The 21,457-nt window shown below is 37.1% G+C and overlaps 1 protein-coding gene across 1 annotated transcript; it reads right to left on the bottom strand.

The window, feature by feature from the left end:
* Positions 1 to 1,314: 1,314 nt before the first annotated feature.
* Positions 1,315 to 2,766, bottom strand: LOC112750106 (germin-like protein subfamily 1 member 1). The gene has a single exon (XM_025798661.3). The coding sequence runs from the start codon at positions 2,591 to 2,593 to the stop codon at positions 1,919 to 1,921; it is 675 nt and encodes a 224-aa protein (XP_025654446.1). The 5' UTR covers positions 2,594 to 2,766; the 3' UTR covers positions 1,315 to 1,918.
* Between the last annotated feature and the right edge of the window lie 18,691 nt (positions 2,767 to 21,457).

Genomic DNA, 21,457 nt, shown 5'->3' with positions numbered 1-21,457 from the left:
TGTGTTAATCTGATAAAGTAATACTAGACGTTATAATTAATTTTAACTCATAATTTAATTAATTAACTATATAAATTATCCGAATGGGACCCAGAATGTGATTTATTTATATTATCAAAATGATTTCCTCTTATGCATGTTTGTGCCTGGGTTTATAGAGGAAGAAGAAAAAAAAAGGGGGGAAATGACAAAAAAAAAAGGTGATTGTGATTTGTGAACTGTGATGAGTGATGACACATTGCTAGTTATCAGGTTAATGATTGAAGTGATCACGGATTCACTATGATTTAAAGCCAAGGCAAAACAATAAAGTGAAAAAAGAAAAGAAAAATATGTAATGTAGCCATCTCTACCTATCAGTCATAAAATGTTTATTGGTGCTCTCAATCACAAATCACAATAGTTCCCTCTGCCTCTAGGAAACTCTGAAAACACCTCCGTGCTGTTTAATTTTCATTTGTCACACCTAATAACGAAACATGTCTGATATATGCATAAGTCTCGTGTTAACAGAAAGGTATACTTAGCAAAAAATGTTAAATCATTGCGAATTTCATATCTTGACTTAAAGCAATTTTCTCCAACACGCGTCCTCTCTTGAAGCATGCTCATCAAGAAAATTCTATTTAATATTTATCTTTATGCAATTCGTATAAGGATGGCAAGTTTGGAACAATAATAGTAATAGTTTTTTCTAATTAATGCTTTAGCTTAGCATATGGATTATGCAATTCTGATTCTTAATTTTAAAAATTTTCCTTTTTTTCACTTCTTCCTATATATATATATATATATATATTCGTGTGCCGCTGCCAGCTGTTCCAATGAGAAGTCATGGCTTCTTGTTCTGGCTTACCAAAGTTGACCACATGAAATGCTACCGTTTTCATGTCAGTTTTCAATTGAATTTTCGCATTCTTGCTTATGGAATTAGAATTTATAGAATAAATACTATTTGAGATTCCCAGTACCAAACATGCTGCCATTGCATTATTTCCTATCTTATTTTATTTTTTGAACCACTATGTCCACATAATATAGAGAGGGTTAAATTTACCACAAGACAAAAGATACTATCATACAAATTATTATTCAATTTTGTATCATCCTAACACGAAAGTTCCTGCTGATTAAGTTTTCTATTAAACAAGATTAATTTGCATGCACATATATTATTTTTTTTAATTTGTAACGGCTAAAGCCCTCATGCATATACATTATTATTATTATTATTATTATTATTATTTAACTTAATTACCTATTGGCTATTATCATAAAAGTAGCATAAAAATAATTTTTTGAAGGCAAGTATGCTAAAAATAAATAGCAAACACAATTGTAGCATATTTGGATACCAAATTAAAAATGGCAACAACCCAATAAAAAGACTGGGAAGAAATGGACAAACACACTAATTCACTCCACTCAATAATAATATTAAACACAAGACTCTGATCAACCACCTGATTTTACTTTGAGTAATGTAACATGACAGTTTGTATGTCTCTTTTCCTCTTCGTTTTAAATATGCAAATCTAACATCATCATCCCACCTTCTCCCTAGGATCCCATCTACCGTATGGTTGCAAACGTTGATTTAATCTTATTTCAAATAAAATTTTATCCATGTAATAATATTGATGATTAATAGTTTTGTCTCTATTAGATTTTCTTATTTCTTCGTTCCAAATATTTTCAAAAGTGAGAAAAAGGCTGTAAAACTGGTTACTCACCTTTAAAAATATTAGGATCAAAATAAAAAAAAAATTACAAAGAGACTAAAACCACAAATTACCGGTTTTACTGGAACAAAAAATTTATTTAACACGTTGAGATTTAGCAATAACAAAATAGGAAATAATATTGGTAAGCATGATTGAATTCTCCTGCAGCAAACATCATGAACACTCACAATGAATCACCCTTCAAGTTTCTGACGTATTATTTCTACTTCTTGTGCACTAATCTGAAATGCCTTGGCAAGAATTGCATTAAGAATTGGAGGCTTGCTAGCAAATGTTGCAACGGATGCAACTTGTGCACCAGGGTTCTGGCTATTGAGACCAGACAAAGCAAGAACCGGTTCCTTAGAATCTCTATTGTAAAGGAAATGAATCAGGCCCTTTGGGAACACAAATGACTCACCGGGCCTTAGGTTTTGAGTGAACACACGGCTAGATGTGTCTATAAATCCCACTAGAAGCTGGCCCTTTAGGCAAGTTGTGACTTCCGAGGCCCGCGGGTGCGAGTGAGGTGGAATTACCCCGTCGGCCTCGATGTCGACCCGGACCAACACAAGGCCCAATGTGTTGAGCCCGGGAAGGTTTACTGTGTTGGTGGGGGTAACTGCAAACCCAAATGTGTTGCTTGTGTTACCTGGTTTGGATAATGCTGACGTGGCAAAATCGGATGCCGAAACTTCTTTAGGGTTAATACAAGGAACCCCATTGATGAAAAAATTGTTCTTGTTATTGGCAACACAATAATCTTGAAGTGGATCAGGATCTGATCTACATTTCCCCCATAGAAGGTAAAGGGCAAACAATAGAAGAGGAAGTGAGTGAAAATTGGTTCTCATTTTAGATATCATCATACGAGGGAATTAAACAAGTCAAACCCTAAACAATAGGTGTAAATGTTTGCTTTGTGTTTTGTTAGTGTGTAATGGTACGGATTTTAGTGGAACAAGCACAAGTTATATATATATAGCTGGTGGTGGATAGTGATATTAATTTAACTTTGATATGAATATTGAGTAGCTTAAGAGCATAGGAAGAGAGCGATGCAAGGCAAAAGCTTAAGGAAAATGTGATCAAGTTAGAATAAGCCACACATAGAGGGTGATGTTTACTTTCCAAATTCAAATGAAAGGGACTTCTCTTTTTTATTTTTTTTTCATGCTTCGGCATTTTACAATTTCTCAAATCAAGCCCATTTTAAAACCCCATTATTAAATTGGGCTTGGGCAAACCCAAGTAGTTCAACGTTGTCGTTTGATGTGGGTAGGAATCAATACCATAGTTGTCCGTGACCGATCATGCTATCGATTTATTAATTTAGTTGATAGATTACAAGTTAAACCGTTTAAATTATAATTAATATATATAAATTTAAAAATATAATTTATATATATATAAATAAAGACAAATGTAACAAAAAATAACTTGGCCTAGTAGCAGCTAAGTATTGCACATATAAAAAGATTCAAGTTCAAATTTAATGAGGAATTTTTTTTGTTAATTGTTAACTTGTGATTCTGACCAATTCACATTAGTTTTGTCCGGTATAATCTATTTTCTTCTTTAAACGATTAGAATGCTGGATCGAACCAATTTAAAATTCGGTCATTAATTTTTTGGTTAAACTGATCGGTTTGGTTCGATTTTAACAACTATGAATAATACAACGTCAGTTTAATCTTATCAAATTATATCCTGTTACAGTGGGTAATCGGAGATTAATGGATTGGACTGATAAGATTGGCCCAAACGTTTGGAGGAGAGGACCTCCGATTGGATTCACGTCTGGGAGCTACCGTCCGACTTGTGTATGTGGAAGAATGGGGGGTGGTACCTGCAAAGACACTCCGATGCCTAAGTTAGCAAAGGGTTTTAGCAGGTTTAGAGAGTATTGAAACTTAGAGATACCTGAGGGGTGTCAGTGTATTTATATTGGTGAACCAATAACCACCGTTGGAGTAGTTCCACCTTTTAAGGTGGATAACTCTCCCTTTATCTTAGGAAAGTTGAGATATGGCTCCTAGAAGTGGGTTGAGAGATTTTAGGGGCAGTTGCTTATTTGAATAAGGGTTATCTGCCAGCTAACCTTCGACCCCGACTTCCTTAGAGTGGAGTGTGTGTTGAATCCAACCTCTTCCGAGGAGGTCGGTGAGTAGCGAAGGCCAATCTTTGGATTGGGCCTTTTCGGCTGATTTGGGCCTGGGCCTTAGTGTTGGGTCAGAGTATGAACAGTGCCCCTACTCGAGTTCGATCTCTTTTACGAGTTGGATTCGAGTATTTGAACACGGACTTGTAGCCGACGTGATGCAGAAACCGACGTGATTTTAAAAACCGACGTGATTTAAAAATTTCTAACAGTCGCGTCTAATTAAACGTCGCGTCCGTTAAGGGTTTCGTATTTACACATGGGGAGCAGCTACATTGGTAACGGCGCGTATCTTAAATGATAGCCTCGTTTTACTGTTCTGCCCCTGGTGTATTTATAAATACTTTTCCCTCTATTTCTTCTGTCTCTTTCGTTGTCTGAAATTTCTTACTTCGAACCCTTATTTTCTCAAAGAGAAAGCTTTTCTAGCCTTCCTCCTTGCTGTGACTGTTGTTGCCTCTGTTCCTCTTCGCGTTCATCAACAAAGGTTAGTTCTCTATCTTTCTCCTTTTATCATTTACGCTTGATACCTTCTGCGTGTTTAGAAGGGATTTCTGTATGCTGTTTAGTGAATACGTTGGTTTAGTCGTCATTGTTTACTTGCACTTGAGAGAAGTTGTTTAGTCTTTTTAGAGGTCCTAAGTATGACCCTTTCCCATTTTTCTTTGTAGGTCTCGTCGCCTTTTCATCTATTTTTTTACCGAAAAAGATGTCTTCTCAAGTTTCTGAATAGGTAGATTACCGTTCTTGGGGAGGAACCCTTAGTAGATACAGACTACATCACCGACCTCCGCACCCATCATAGGATTTGTGTTCTTGATGAGGATGAACCCAAGTACGAGTTGATTACTCCGGGTCCTGAGGATCAGGTTTGTTTTGGGAAGGCTGCTGACGCTGATCCTCATTTCTTTTTTTTTTTTGTACGAGAGTCTTTTTACTCGCCTGGGGTTTTTTTTGCCTTTTTCTGACTTTGAGGTAGAGGTTTTGAACCACTGCCGAGTTGTTCCTACCCAACTTCACCCCAATTCTTGGGGTTTTATGAAAATTTACCAGCTTGTTAATCGAGAGCTGGATTTTCCGACGTCTTTGAGGATCTTTTTCTATCTCTTCCATATGACCAAACCCTTCAATGGACAAAATAATAAGCAACATTGGATCTCTTTCTGGGCCATTCAAGGTCGGAAAGTTTTTTCCATCTTTGATGAGTCTTTTTACGATTTTAAGAACTTCTTTTTTAAAGTCCTAACAGTGAAGGGTCACCATCCCTTCTTTCTTGATGAAAATTATTCTCCCCGCTTTTCTCTATACTGGTTGGAGACCTCTCCTGTGGAGAAATACGGCCTGGATGACTTGGATGAGGTTGAGGAAGCTGTTGTGGGGTTCTTCCGAGAAGTTTGGGGAAGAGCCCCTTATTTGGATACAAAAAGGTTTCTTCAGGGGTCTCCGAATTTTGTACGGACCCAATTAGGTAGCTTTATTGTTGCTTTCGATAGTTCCCGACTTGTAGTCTTCCGATTAGTTGTTTCTGACTTGTGGTAGTCTAACTCTTTTGTTTTCTTCTTTTCAGAGATAGTGAAGAAAGGTTCCAGTGCTTCTTACCAGAAGGTTCAGGATGCTAAAAGAAGGTTGCGGGCACGGGTTGATGCCGCGAGGGCTGCCGGCACTCTTTCCCCTCCTCCTCCTCCTCCCCCTCATGATTTGGAGACCTCTTCTCGCCCAATTATGGTAACTTCTACTTCTGCCTCTTCTCTTCCTTCTTTTACCCTTCCTGCCCGAGCTTCCCCTGAACCTGAGAGGAAAAATTGCAAGACTTCAGGGTCAGGTGCTTCTTCCAGGGATTTTGATGGTCCCCAATTCGTTCGGAATCACATCTTTTCCTATACTCATATTAATATGGATGATGCTTTCATTCGAAACCATCTTAATATCCTGGTTCAGGGGAGTGTTCGGGCTACTGGGGTATGCACAAAACTTCTTGATATTTTTGAGAATACTCCCCTTAGCTCTTTAGGTTCTACCAAAAAAGTTGAAAAGCTGGTGGGGAGGATTTTTCTTTATCAAGAGGAAGAGAAGAGGCTTTTGGAGGAAGTTGCTAGCTTGAAGGAGGATAGGTCCCAACTTCAGGAGAGGGAGAAGAAGTTGATGGCCCAGTGTGCCATGGCGGAGGGCCTGAAGAAAAAGGCAGAGCAGAATTACATCAGGATCTTTACTGACAACATTGACCTTCAGCGGGAGTTGGAGAAAGGTCAGGAGACTTATCAGGATTTGGAGGACTACGTAGCGGAGAGCTCGGAGGAGGCCTGGAGGATCTTTAAGGAACAGGTCGGAGTTATTGCTCCTGGCCTGGACCTTTCTCTTCTTGATCTTGATAAGATTGTTGTGAATGGGGCTATCGTTTCTCCTCCCCGACCTGAGACGGATTCTGAGCTGAAGACCCGTATGCAATGACATGAAGAATCTCCTCCTCGTGAGGATCAACGAGAGGGATCTCAGCCGACGTCTTCAGGTGTTCCGACTCCTGCCGCTGAAGAGACTGCTCCGTCCTCCCCTGCTGCTGATCCGACCTCTCTTCCTTCTGATGACCCTTCATTTTCCTTCTTTTACTTAATTTGAGCTATTTGGGGCCTGGCTTGTGGGCCCCTTTGAACAAGTTATTATTTCTGTGGTGATTGCTCCTGACTTTTATTGGCCTTTTATGGCCATTAACAAAAAATGCTTTAATTCCTGTTCCCCTTTTTGGATAAGGGGCTTTAAGTTTAATTGCCGTGTACATGCTTTCCGCAATTTTTCCCTGTTAGGTTTTTTATAAAAAACCCTTTTGATCTTTTTGTTTTTGGAAAAACCTTTTATCTGGGCAGGCTGTGCTTCGTCTACATTGTCTTAGGTTTTCCAAAGACTTGAGCCAGCTTCTGCTTTTGATTTTTGATGATTTTCCTTTTTTCTCTTTTCGTATTGCTTATGAATTCAAATTTTTCTATCTGAATTGTTCATAACTTAGGTTATTTTCGTGATGCACTTCAAGTTTTCTCGATTTTTCTGACTTGTTAGTCGTAACACTTCCGAGTTATCATGATCTGCTTTTATAACCTCTTTATACCGACTTCTACTTCGTCATTTTATCCTGCCGACCACGTAAGTCGGGCATGGGACTTTTACGTTTTGTCAAGCTTAAGTCAGCACGTTTCGTAGGAAAAATAATAGTAACTTAATAGAATTTACAAAGAGATGTAGAAAAAGATATTTATTTATTGATGAATGTACTTTTTGCTACTAAGGGGTTGAAAATTGTTGCCCCTTAGTCTCCACTTTGATGCCTCGATAAAACCCCCTTCAGGAAAACTCTTCTTTTTAGGAAAAAAAACCATGAATTCGGGAAAAAGAGTACATCAAGGAGTGGAGTTCGCTTTTAACTATAGTACATTTTCATATTACAAGTATGCCACGACCTAGGTAGTTCGGCAGCGCTCAGGTCCTCGTCGTAGAAGCTCACCCTTGGATTTTGCTCGTTAATCTCCGCTGGTATCATGGCTTCTATGCCATAAGCAAGTCGAAAGGATGTTTCTCCTGTAGCAGACTGAGGTGTAGTCCGATAGGCCCATAGTACTAGAGGGAGTTCCTCAGCCCATGCTCCCTTTGCATCTTGCAACCTTTTCTTTAGTTCTACCAGTATAATTTTGTTAGCTGCCTCGGCTTGCCCATTTGCTTGTGGGTGCTATACCGAGGTGAACTGATGCTTGATTTTCATACTGGCTACTAGGTTTTTGAAGGTAGAGTTGGTGAAGTGAGTGCCATTATCAGAGGTGATGGAGTGGGGGACTCCATACCTTGTGATAATGTTCTTGTAGAGGAAGTTTCGATTTCTCTGGGCGGTGATGGTTGCCAATGGTTCTGCTTCAATCAATTTCGTGAAGTAGTCTACTCCCACTATTAGGTACTTTACTTGTCCAGGTGCTTAGGGAAAGGGTCCTAATAGGTCCAACCCCCACTTTGCAAAAGGCCATGGAGAAGTTATACTAATGAGCTCCTCAGGGGGAGCGACGTAGAAGTTTGCATGCACTTGGCATGGCTGACACCTCTTTACGAACTCGGTGGCATATTTCTGCAAGGTCGGCCAGTAGAACCCGGCTCGGATGACTTTTCTAGCCAACGACCTTGCTCCAAGATGATTTCCGCAGATACCATTATGAACCTCCTCTAAGACTTCCATTGTCCTGGAAGTCGGGACGCACTTTAACAATGGTGTAGATATTCCTCTTTTATAAAGGATATTTTTTTTTACCAAAGTGAAGTTTTGTGCTTCCCTCAGTATTTTCTTGGCATCTTTTTTGTCTTTGGGTAGGATGTCGAATTTCATATATTCGATTAGTGGGCTCATCTATCCAAGGTCCAATCCGGATACTTCAAGGACATCTTGTCTGGCCTCTGTTTTTGTAACTGAGGGTTCTTGGAGAGTTTCTTGGATCAGGCTTCTATTATTTCCTCCTGGCTTGGTACTTGCTAGTTTGGAGAGTGCATCCGCTCTACTGTTGAGATCCCGAGTTATGTGTTTGACCTCGGTCTCTGCAAAACGCCTAAGATGCTCCAAGGTTTTGTCTAAGTACCTCTTCATGTTGGGGTCTTTAGCCTGATACTCTCCATTTATTTAGGAGGTCACCACCTGAGAGTCGTTGAATACGACTACTTTGGTTGCACCGACTTCTTCTGCCAGCTTTAATCCTGCAATCAATGCTTCGTATTCTGCCTGATTATTAGAAGCTGAAAATTCAAATTTGAGGGAGACTTCTACTTGTATTCCCTCTTGGTTGACTAGTATTATGCCTGCACCACTTCCGACTTTGTTGGAGGAACCATCCACGTATAGCTCTCATGTAGTGGAAGCTTCCTCTTGATCCCCTGCATGTTCTACCACGAAGTTGGTGAGGCATTGGGCTTTGATTGCTGTCCGAGTTTCGTACTTGAGGTCGAACTCGGATAGCTCTATGGCCCATTGAACCATTATGCCCGCAATGTTCACTTTCTGAAGGATTTGCTTCATGGGCTGGTTCGTTCGAACTCTTATCATGTGTACTTGAAAGTAAGACCGTAACCTTCGAGAGGCTACTATTAAGGCATATGCAAACTTTTCAAGTTTTTGATACCTTAATTCAGAGCCTTGTAGAACTTTGCTGGTGAAGTATACAGGATGCTGTCCGACCTCGTCTTCCTGTATTAGAGCTGATGCTACAGCTTTGTCGGCTACAGACAAATACAGGACGAGTTCTTCCCTAACTTTAGGTCGGGTTAGAATGGGAAGTTGGCTTAAAAACCTTTTGAATTCCTGGAACGCTTCTTCGCACTCAGGAGTTCATTCGAACTGACATCTTTTTCTTAGTAGAGAGAAGAGTGGTAGGGATCTTAATGCTGATCTTGCCAAGAACCTGGAGAGAGCTGCGAGTCGGCCATTCAACTGCTGGACCTCCCTTAGGCAAGTCGGGCTTTTCATTTCTAAGACTGCTTTGCACTTGTCAGGATTGGCTTCAATCCCCCTTTGTGTAAGCATAAATCCTAGAAATTTTCCTGCCTCCACCGCGAAGGCGCATTTTGTGGGATTCAATCTCATCCTATGCATCCTAATGGTGTTGAAGACTTGCGAGAGGTCGGTCAAGAGGTCGGCCTCAACCTTGGTTTTTACTTGCATGTCGTCTACATAGACTTCCATTAAACTCCCAAGGTGAGGGGCGAACACCTTATTCATCAGCCTTTGGTATGTGGCCCTTGCATTTTTCAACCCGAAAGGCATTACCACATAGCAACAGTTTGCTTTTGGCATGATGAAAGATGTATTTTCTTGATCTGGCTCGTACATCGGGATTTGATTGTATCCCAAGTACGCGTCCATGAACGACAAGTATTGATACCCCGAACTAGAGTCTACTAAGATATCAATGTTAGGAAGTGGATATAGGTCTTTAGGCCACACCTTGTTCAGGTCAGTGTAGTCGACGCACATCCTCCATTTGCCGTTTTTCTTTTTGACCAGCACTACATTTGCGAACCAAGATGGATATTTAACCTCCTTGATGAAGCCGGCTTCTAGGAGGGCTCTTACTTGCTCTTCCACCACTTGAGCTCGTTCAGGTCCGAGCTTTTGCCTTCTTTGCTGAACAGGTCACGATCCGGGGTATACTGACAGTTTGTGTGACATGAGCTCGGGATCTATACCTGGCATGTCGGAGGCTTTCCAGGCGAAGATGTCGAAATTCTCTTGTAGGAGCCTTATAAGCTTCTGCTTCAAATCTTCTTTCAGGCTGGCTCCTATGTTGGTATTTTTTCCTCCCTCTTTTCCAAACTGTACCTCCTCAATTTTTCCCCCGGGTTGTGGTCGCAACTCTTCTTTAGCTCTGATCCCTCCGAGCTCAATGGTGTGTACCTCCTAACCTTTTTCTCTCAAGTTTAGGCTTTCTTTGTAGCATTTTCTTGCCAATTTCTGGTCTCCCCTAATCGTTGCTATTCCCTCTGGTGTTGGGAATTTCATGCAAAGGTGGGGGGTGGACACTATTGCTCCTAGCCGATTTAGGGTAGTTCTGCCTATTAGGGCATTGTAGGCTGAACCCACATCGACGACTATGAAGTCGATACTCAGAGTTTTGGATTTCACCCCTTTTCCAAAAGTTGTGTGGAGGGGTATGAATCCTAGTGGCTTTATTGGTGTATCCCCCAACCCATATAGGGTATCGGAGTAAGCTCTTAACTCCTTTTCATCCAGCCCCAGCTTACCAAATGCCGGCTTGAATAGGATGTCGGCTGAGCTTTCCTGATCTACCAAGGTTCTGTGGAGATGGGCATTGGCCAGGATCATAGTGATCACTACTGGATCATCATGTCCGGGAACTATGCCTTGCCCATCTTCTTTAGTGAAAGAGATGGTTGGGAAGTCGGGGACTTCGCCTCCGACTTAGTAGACTTCCTTCAGATACCTTTTTCGAGATTACTTTGTGAGGCCACCTCTAGAAAACCCTCCTGAGATCATGTGTATATATCTTTCTGGGGTCTGTGGTGGCGGGTCTCTTCGGTCCTCGTCGTCTCACTTTCTCTTGGCATGATGGTCCGACTTTTCTATGAGATATCTATCCAGTCAACCTTCTCTGGCCAGCTTTTCTATCACATTTTTAAGGTCGTAACAATCATTTGTTGAGTGACCATATAGCTTATGGTACTCACAGTAGTCGCTACGACTCCCCCCTTTTGTTTTTGATAGGCCTAGGGGGAGGTAGTCTTTCAGTATGACACATTTCTCTGTATACATCGACCAGGAAAATTCGTAGAGGAGTATAGGAATGATATCTCCTAGGCCTTTCAGGGCCCACTTCCTCTTTCTTCTTGGGTTATTTCTCTCTTTCTTTTGATGAGTGAGAGTACCCAGGTCGCCAGCTTGTCTCTCGAAGCCTGGCATTTTTCTCCATGTTGATGTACTTCTCAACTCTCTCCTGTACATCACTCAGGGAGGTAGGGTGCCTTTTTGAGATGGACTGGGAGAAGGGGCCTTCTCGGAGTCCGTTTACCAGACCCATAATTACTGCCTCCGTGGGCAGATCCTGAATCTCCAAGCACGCTTTGTTGAACCTTTCTATGTAATCCCTTAAAGGTTCTCCGACCTCTTGTTTTACTCCCAAGAGGCTCGGTGCATGCTTTACCTTATCCTTTTGGATTGAGAATCGCATGAGGAACTTTCGCGAGAGGTCGTCGAAACTACTGACGGACCTCGGGGGAGACTGTCGAACCACTTCATCGCTGCTTTAGCCAAGGTTGTCGGGAAAGCCTTGCAGCGAGTAGCATCAGAAGCGTCGGCCAGGTACATCTGACTTTTAAAATTGCTTAAATGATGCTTTTGATCCGTAGTTCCGTCACAGAGATCCATATCAGGGCTTTTAAAGTTTCTGGGCACTTTTTCCCTCATTATGTCCTCATTGAATGGATCTTCTCCTCCCAAGGGAGAGTCTTCTCGGTCACTGTGAGAGTTTCAACCTTTGAGAGCGGACTCTAGTTTTAGGAGCTTTTCTTCAAGCTCCTTTCGTCGCTTTATCTTGTTCCTCAGATTTCTCTCTGCTTCTCATTGTCATTCCAGCTCTTGCTCCAACTGCTCCAGGTGCCCTTGGTGGCCATGGAACAGTCCCATGAAGTCAGCTGCATGGGGCTGCCCCTCCTTTCCTGATTCGCGCCCCTCAAAGAAATTTCCCTTTTGGTCTTTTATTCCCGAGGTGCCTTCTTTGTTCTGATTGGTCACCCCTTGGTGGGTGACTATCGCGCTGTCATTATACCAGCGTCCTGATTCTCTTGCTCAGAATCGGACGCTGTGTTTCCATCCTCGTTGAATTCATCCGCCATCATTAGTTGATCTCTAGGTCTCTGGCAACGGCACCAATGTTACGGTGGGTAACCAGAGATTAATGGACCGGACTGATAAGATTGGCCCAAACGTTTGGAGGAAAGGACCTCCGACTGGATTCACGTCTGGGAGCTACTGTCTGACTTATGTATGTGGAAGAATGGGGGTGGTACTTGCAAAGACACTCCGATGCCTAAGTTAGCAAAGGGTTTTAACAGGTTTAGAGAGTATTGGAACTTAGAGATACCTGAAGGGTGTTAGTGTATTTATAGTGGGGAACCAATAACCACCATTGGAGTAGTTCCACCTTTTAAGGTGAATAACCGTCCCTTTATCTTAAGAAAGTTGAGATATGGCTCCTGGAAGTGGGTTGAGAGATTTTAGGGGCAGTTGCTTATTTGAATAAAGGTTATATGTCAGCTAACCTTCGACCCCGACTTCCTTAGAGTGGAGTGTCTGTTGAATCCGACCTCTTCCAAGGAGGTCGGTGAGTAGCGAAGGCCAATCTTTAGATTAGATCTTTTCAGCTTATTTGGGCCTGGGCCTTAGTGTTGGGTCAGGGTATGAACATATCCCATATGTGATAGAAGGATCAAGATTTTTTTGCATTTAAAAAGTTGATAGAGTGATAAAATAAAAAATAATTATTCTTAAATTAAGATAATAAAAGATGATTGTTACAATTTACGATACTCTTTTATTGTTTGGAATTTTAAAACTTCATAAAATTTTATAAAAAAATTACACAAACTACTTTATCTCTATACTAAATTTATTTAAAAAATTTGACAAAATTCACTCTCTTGTACCAAAACCTCTTCACCTCCAACATTTTCTCTCTAATACCAAAACTTTTCTCTCTCTCTCTCATTCATGAGAATGGATTCGATAAAAGTTAATTTTACATAATAATAAAAATCTCTTCTTATTAAATTCTATCTAGTATAAGATAAATATATATATATATATATATATATATATATATATATATATATATATATATCAAATCTATTTAATAAAAAATAAAAAATTATGATATTATTCAATAAGTGATTTATTTAGTTGAAGTTTATATTTTTGAGGTTATTTTTATTTAATTTTAATATTTACTAATAAATTGACAAATTTTATATTACATATGTATTTTGATAATTAATTCTCAAATATAAATTTGATTAAAAATTATTGAAAATTGGTTAAAATAATAAAGTATTTTGTATTTTTATATATCTATATTTTTATTTAACTAATTTTATTATTATTATTTGAAAACAATTTTGGTCTTTCTTCTATTTAGTAATTGAATAATTAATTAGATAATCTATAAAATATATATTGAGAATATGAAAGATTTTATGTATATTTTTTTCTAAAATACCTGTTTTATATATATGTTTCATAAAAATTATATTATTTAATCACTATAAAAAAAGAGAGATATTTTAACATTGTCTTTTTTAACAGTCATAATTAAGTGTAAAAATTAATATATATTTTTGACAAATATCACAAATGTTTTCTATGTTTTTTTGATGAATAATTTGACTGTAGAAAATTACTCCTTAATTTTGACACTCATTTGTTTTCAATTTACTCCACTGTTCCTCTTCTTCTTTGGGCTCTGTCAATTTTGGCATCGCTTTGCTCTCTGTTTGGGATCATACTGCTCATTCTTTATCTTCAAAATCTCAGTTTATTCTTCGATTTCAAGATCTCATCTCATTCTTTGTTGAAAATTTTTTATGGTCAATAAGTGTCAAAATAAATAGTATTTTTTACGGTTAATAAGTATCATAGAAAATATATTCTCAAATTTTTCTAACAAATTATTTTTTACAGCCAATATTTATCAAAAATAAGATTTAAACTTTTTTCACAATTACTTGTATGTTAAAAATACTATTTTTGACAAAATTTTTATTTAACATATTTTCATAGTTAAAATAGTGTCAAAATTTATTTTTTTGACGAATTTTAATTCTTTTTTTACACATATAACCCTAAAAAATAATCCATATTGTTGTAGTGAATTATGTATGCTTTAATTTATAAAAATGTTTAGGAAATAATTAAAATTTATTCTATGGTTAGTTTATTTTGTGTTTTCAATTATTACTAGAATATCTAGATAATTTTAAATATAACAATTGTATAATTATATATGTTAAGTTAAATAAAAAAATTATTTTATTATCTTCCTAATGTTAGCAATATATTTATATGAAATTTTTTTTGTTACTTTTATGTCTTATATACTTTTTTCCACACTTGAAATTTTTAGACTCATTCCTACAAATTTGTTCTATTTGAATAACCCTAAATTTTAGACATTAAAATTTATTATTAATCATTATATACTTTGCTGTTTAATTGGTTGTTTGAGTTTGTAAATCGATTGCTAATATTAATAGAGACATTCTTATTTTTATAAAATAAAGGACAAATCACTCAAATAAAATATTTGGGTTCCAAAATTATGGAAATACAATTTTTGCAGTTTTGATAAAAAAATACAATTTTTTACAAAATTATATAAACCGTTGAAGGAGTTCCACGATTTTTAAATACACATAAATCGTTGGAGGGATTCCACGGTTTACGTTTATGTTGTATTTGGCCAGAAACCGTAGCAGAAGTTCCACGGTTTCTGTTGGAATCGAAAATAAACATAAACCGTGGAAGGGTCTTAGAGTAAGTAGTGTGATGGTTGAGATTCAATTTTTACAAATTTACAAATGGAAGAGGAAGAGAATTTAAATACAAATTAGAAAGATATAATTAAATACAAAAAAGAGTACTCAGAAAGATAATTTAAATTTATGTGTTAAAATTTAGTAATTTTTGTTATAATTTTTAGTACTTTTTTTATATTTAATTATATTTTTCTAATGGAATATATATTATAAAAATTAACAATAGTAAATATAATATATACTAATTTAAGAACACATAATAAAAAAATATACAAAATCAAATAAAAAATAAGATTCTATAAAAAAGGTATTAATAAAAATAATTAAAAAATTTATATGAATAACGAATAATAAAAATTCTATTAAAAAAATACAATAATATACATCAATGAACATAAAAAAAATTTCTAAACAAAAATATCTATACTATTAACCAGAAAAATAAATAAAAGATAGATAAAAAATCAAAACTTAATAAAGAGTACTAATAATAATATTAAAAAAATATTTATTTGTAAACTAAGCCATAAAAAAAATTCAAAAATTTTTATGATTATTTTTTTGTATCTCTTGTTATAAATGAGATTAAATAACAAAATTGAAGAATTTATTTTTTTTTCTTACCAATTTTGTCATTTAATCTCATTTACAATAAGAGATACAAAAAAAATAATCATAAAAGTTCTTGAACTTTTTTTTATGGATATGGTTTACAAATAAATATTTTTATAATATTATTGTTAGTACTCTTTGTTAAGTTTTGATTTTTTATCTATCTTTTATTTATTTTTCTGGTTAATAATATGGATATTTTTGTTTAGAGATTTTTTATGTTCATTGATGTATATTATTGTATTTTTTTAATAAAATTTTTATTATTCATTGTTCATTTAAATTTTTTAATTATTTTTATTAATACATATTTTTTATAGAATCTTATTTTTTATTTGATTTTGTATATTTTTTACTATGTGTTCTTAAATTAGTATATATTTTATTTATTATTGTTAATTTTTTAGAAAGATATAATTAAATACAATAAGAGTACTAAAACATTATAACGAAAAAAATACTAAATTTCAATCTATAAATTAAAATTTTCTTCTTTAGTACTTTTTTTTTTTTATATTTAATTATATCTTTCTAATTTATATTTAAATTCTCATCCCCTTCTATTTGTAAATATGTGAAAATGACTCTCAATCATCATACTACTCACTCTAAGTTAGTATGTATAGTGCAACCATAAACTGCTAGACCCCTTCCACTTTCACGGTTTATGCTTATTTTCAATTCCAACAGAACTCGTGAAGCCCCTGCCACAGGTTTTGGCCAAATGCAACATGAACCTAAACTGTGGAACCTCTAACGGTTTATGTGCATTTAGAAATTGCGAAACCCCTTCAGCGGTTTACATAATTTCGTAGAAAGTTGTATTTTCGTATCCAAATTACAAAAATTGTATTTTCGTAATTTTGGAAGCCAAATATTTTATTTGGGTGATTTGCCCTAAAATAAACTACAAGAGTATTTGAGTATTTTAAATTGAAATTTAAAATCATGTTTTTTAATTCATTTAAACAAACTTAATCCTACATAATGTATTTCTATTTATTAAAATCAAATTCAATTTCTTCTTTCAAATTCAATAAAACAAACTTAATTATATAGCAAGTATTTTTATCATTTTAAAATGACCTAAATGTGTATTTTAGTCTTTTAAAATCAAACATAAATTTCTAACATTTTATATCCATTAAATAACATCAATCCTAAAAAATATTTTGTCTTTTCAAGATTAATCTTAAATAAGATATTTTAAAATTTTAGTATTAAATTTAAATTTCTAGATTTTAATGCATTTAAACAACATTAATACTAAAAAAATATTTTTGCAATTTTATTAATATTCAAATAAATATTTTAGAATTTTAAAATTAATATTAAAAGAAATAATTTTATCTTTTTAAATCAAATATAAATTTTTTAGTCTTTAAAACAATTAAACAACTCTAGTCTTAAAATATTATATTTTTGTCTTTTTATAATTAAACTAAAATAAATTTTACTCTTTTTTTTAAATTAAATCAACTTTCTAATTCAAATTAAATAACTTTAATCTTAAAGGGTGTTTTAGTTTATGTGGAGTACGAGGAGTACGTACTCTTTTAAATTGCTCTGTTAGGGTTTTTTAGTGCTCCGTTAGGATTTCTTAACGGAGTTCCTATTGCCGTCAAGACTACATTGTCAACGTCAATTAAATCTCAATACAAGTCTACGTAATCTGCATGGCTAAGACAACGAGGGATGAAGATCGGACTGAGGAAGACAACTGGAAAGGAGGCAAGAATGTGATCCTACTGGAAGAGGCAGACATATCAGAAGGTATTAACGCTTGCTCCAATAGTCTCTATGACAGACTCTTTGCTTTCAAAACCTTCTCAACTGGAACCATGAGGAATGCTTTAAAGGCTATATGGGGAAACCCGAAAGGATTTAGCGTGAGTGACAAAGGGGATAATTTCTTCCAATTCTTCTTTAATAAAGAAGTGGATGTCTTGCGTGTTGAACGTGGTTCTCCATGGCTATTCAAAGACTATGTGCTCCATGTCAAGAGATGGAAGGAAGATCAGAACTTTGATGAAGAAATTATTTCTAATTTTTCAGTTTGGGTTCAATTTTGGGGTTTGGCAGAATCGTTTAAAACCCTCGAAGTTGGACGTAAATTGGGAGGAAAACTAGGCACAGTGTTGGAGGTAGGTAAATTTCAGATGTGAGGCAGAGAAACTAGGATTGTGAAGGCCAAAATCAATATTGATGCTGCCAGGCAAGTGAGAGATCAGTTAATAGTGGCAGGACCTAATAAAAAGGAGGTAGAACTGACACTGCGCTATGAGAGACTTGGAAAAAATTCTGTACCTATTGCGCAAAATTGGGGCACGGGGTGAAAAACTACCATGATCTGCTGAAGGACACAGAGAGTGATTTGGTAAAAGAGGATGACATTGGCGAATAGGTTAAAGCCAGCCAAGTGGGAACGCGAATCTACTCTGAAGGAGAAAGAACATTCAACAACTCAACCCAAAATCAGAATAAGGCCACTCAATGTAAGAAAAAACCGGTCTTAAACTGCTTATTAGAAGAATTTGCAGGGATGTCAATGCAAGAAAGGAAACAAAGTTTGAAACCACAAGACACTGGTAATAGGGATCAGCCAATTCTAGAACAGAATGCATAGAGGTTATCATAGCTGGTCAGTCTAATACCAAGGAGGATGAAGGGCAGCTTATGCAATTCGCTATTGGACAGTGTCTCACCACAGAGAAAGGTAGGAAGTAGAAAAGGTTAGTAAGACAAGGTGTTGCAGAGTCAGATACTAAAAGTGAACTCAAAAGAAGGTTGATGCGTGGTATAGCTAAAGGATCTACAAAGAAAGCAAGAACAGAGGATGAAAATACAGTTGAACAGATGGTGGAGGGTGCCAGCCTACAAATGGCACCCAAGGCGCCATGAGAACTATAGTTTAGAATTGTCGGAGTTTGGGGAGACCCCTGACAATTCACACCTTAAAAGGGATTTGTAAATCCCACTCCCTCGAGATTGTGTTTCTAAGTGAAACAAAGAACCAATCTCGACAGGTGGAAGCAAAACTTCAGGTATGCGGCTACAAAAATTGGCATATTGTTAACTCGGCAGGAGTGGCAGGAGGACTTGTGCTAGCTTGGAAGGACAGCATCAGTGTTCAAATTATTAGTAGTGGAGAATTCTTTGTGGCAGCCAAAATTAAGGAAGTCAGAAGTAGTGAGATATGGGCGTTCATTGGTGTCCATTTGAGTTGTTCGGAACAAATTCGATCCTTACAGTTTGAGAAGCTTACAGCAATGAGCCAACACCTGGAAGAAAAAGTGGTAATAGCAGGCAATTTTAATGCTATAACAAGCCAAGCGAAAAAGGATGGTGGAGGCCAAAAATCAGCAACCACCATTGCAACATTCACTAATTTTATTGACAGTAACGAATTAGTGGATATTGGAATAGTGGGGCGCCCTTTCACGTGGACAAGTCGAAGACAAGGAGAGGATTTGGTGAAGGAGAGGCTTGACTGCTATTTAGTTGGGATGGAATGGAAGTTGAAGTTTCCGAATGCAGTGGTGCACAGGCTCACAGAGTCAGGCTCGGATCATGCTCCAATTTTGATGGAAACTGAACCTCAATCCTGGCATAGTAAAAGGTGATTTAAATACCAGGAACGTTGGTGTGGAGAAGAGGATGTCAAGAGAATTGTCAGTGAAGTATGGAGAATGGAAGTTGTAGGCTCGGCTATGTTCTCCTTGGCCCAAAAGTTGAAAGTTTGTAGACATAGACTAGTTCAATGGCAGAAAACTCACAAAGCAAACTCCCGAAAAGAAATTGAGGACCTTCAAGCTAAACTAGAGAAGTTGCGGGTGGCTGGAATCAATGGGGGAGAAGAGCTTACCAGTTTGGAGGAGAAGTTGGAGCTGTCATATTTGAAAGAAGAGAGCTATTGGCGAGAAAAATCTAGAGTCAAGTGGCTAAAAGAAGGAGATCAAAACACTAGATTCTTTCACCAGAAATTTCAATCAAGGATGCGAAGGAACAGAATTTGGAGATTAGTGGGGAGGGACAATGAGATTGCATCGAAACCGGAGGATATTGCAAAGGTAGTTGAAGACTACTTTTGCGATATTTTTACTTCTTCTTGTTCGGCTGATCCGAATCCATACTTAAAGGATTTGGAGCCTAAGGTTACAGCTTCCATGAACCGTAGGCTCCAAAGGCCAGTAACTATGGACGAGGTCAAAAGAGCTACATTTAGTGTTCATACTCAGAGTGCTCCTGGTGATGACGGGTTTACAGCTAAGTTTTTTCACTTTTTCTGGGATATAGTTGGAGGTGACGTTTTTAAGGCAGTGAGAAGTTTCTTTCACAGTGGCAGAATTCTAAAAAGTTTCAATCATACTCAAATTTGTTTGATTCCAAAGGTGCCAGATGCCAGTGACATGACTCAGGTACGACCGATCAGTTTGTCTTCATTTATGTATAAAATTATTTCTAAAGTTATGGTGCACCAATTACAAGGTATTATGAATAAAATTATAAGTCCAAATCAGAGTGCGTTTCTCAAAGGTAGACTCATTTCAGATAATATTCTAATTGCCCACGAATGTATGCACTATTTGAAAAATAAGAGAAGTGGGGCAGAGTATGAGATGGCTATTAAACTAGACATGAGCAAGGCTTATGATAGGGTTGAATGGCATTTCTTATGGTATATTATGGATAAGCTAGGCTTTGATGCTAAATGGATTAACTGGACTAAGGAATTGATACCGACTGTTTCTTACTCTATCGTTGTGGAAGGTCAACCTTTTGGCTATTTTAGGCCAAATAGGGGCATCCGACAGGGTGACCTCCTATCTCCATATCTCTTTCTTTTTTGTGCAGAAGGGCTTTCCTTCTTGCTACACAAGGCAGAGAAAAATAGATTAATTCAAGGAGTTCAAGTTAATCGGAGATGCTAAACAGTTAATCACCTTTTGTTTGCTGATGATTCAATCCTTTTTTGCAAGAGCGCACCTAATACAAGCCAAAGTATTCTAGAATTTCTAGAGATCTATGGGGGTTTCAGTGGGCAAAAAGTCAATTTGAATAAGTCGGCTATCTTTTTCAGTCACAACACTCCTCAGAACACAAGACTAGCAGTTGCTCAGACACTAAATATTGAACATATCGGAGCACAAGACAAATACCTGGGACTGCCCTCTATAGTTCAAAAATCAAAGAAAGCAACTTTTTGAGCTATCAAGGATAAAGTTCAGAAGAGGATTATGGGTTGGAAAAGAAGTCTATTGTCATCAGGTGGCAGGCACACGCTATTGAGGGCGGTGGGGAGGCGATTCCTATTTATACACTATCTTGTTTCAAGCTCCCGGACACGCTGTTGATTGAGATTCATAGCATGCTCTCGCAATTTTGGTGGGTCAAAAAGGCACAGAACGAAAAATAGTTTGGATTAAATGGGACACAATGACGAGACCGAAGAAAGATGGAGGGCTGGGGATCAAGGACCTAAGGGCACAAAATTTGGCTTTATTGGGCAAGCAATGTTAGCGTCTAATGAAATACCCTAATTCTACTCTATCAAGAATGATCAAAGCTAAATATTTCAGATATACAAATTTCCTACATGCAGAGATAGGAAGCGTACCATCGTGGGGCTGGGGAAGTGTTCTTGAAGGACGCAAGGTGATCGAGAAAGGCTTGTTATGGAAAATAGGCTCTGGTACTAATGTTCGTATCTTCCATGACCCCTGGCTCCCACCACCAGTGCCCCTTAATGTCCCTCAAAATGCACTCACAATCCCGCCAAATCTGCAAGTGTATTACGTTAGTGCGTTACTAAATCCTGATAGAAGCTGGAATAGAAATCTGATTGAGTCAATTTTTTTAGTTGATATATGCAATAAAATTTTTTCAATCAAACCAACAGAGG

This window comes from Arachis hypogaea, chromosome 15 (assembly GCF_003086295.3).
Source record: "Arachis hypogaea cultivar Tifrunner chromosome 15, arahy.Tifrunner.gnm2.J5K5, whole genome shotgun sequence".
Lineage (NCBI taxonomy): Eukaryota > Viridiplantae > Streptophyta > Magnoliopsida > Fabales > Fabaceae > Arachis > Arachis hypogaea.
The sequence above is the reverse complement of the archived record's forward strand: the minus strand, read 5'-3'. Positions and strand labels throughout refer to the sequence as shown.

Bases quoted from the DNA above. Each gene is read 5' to 3' on its own strand.
- LOC112750106 (XM_025798661.3), bottom strand. From the start codon at position 2,593: ATGATGATATCTAAAATGAGAACCAATTTTCACTCACTTCCTCTTCTA.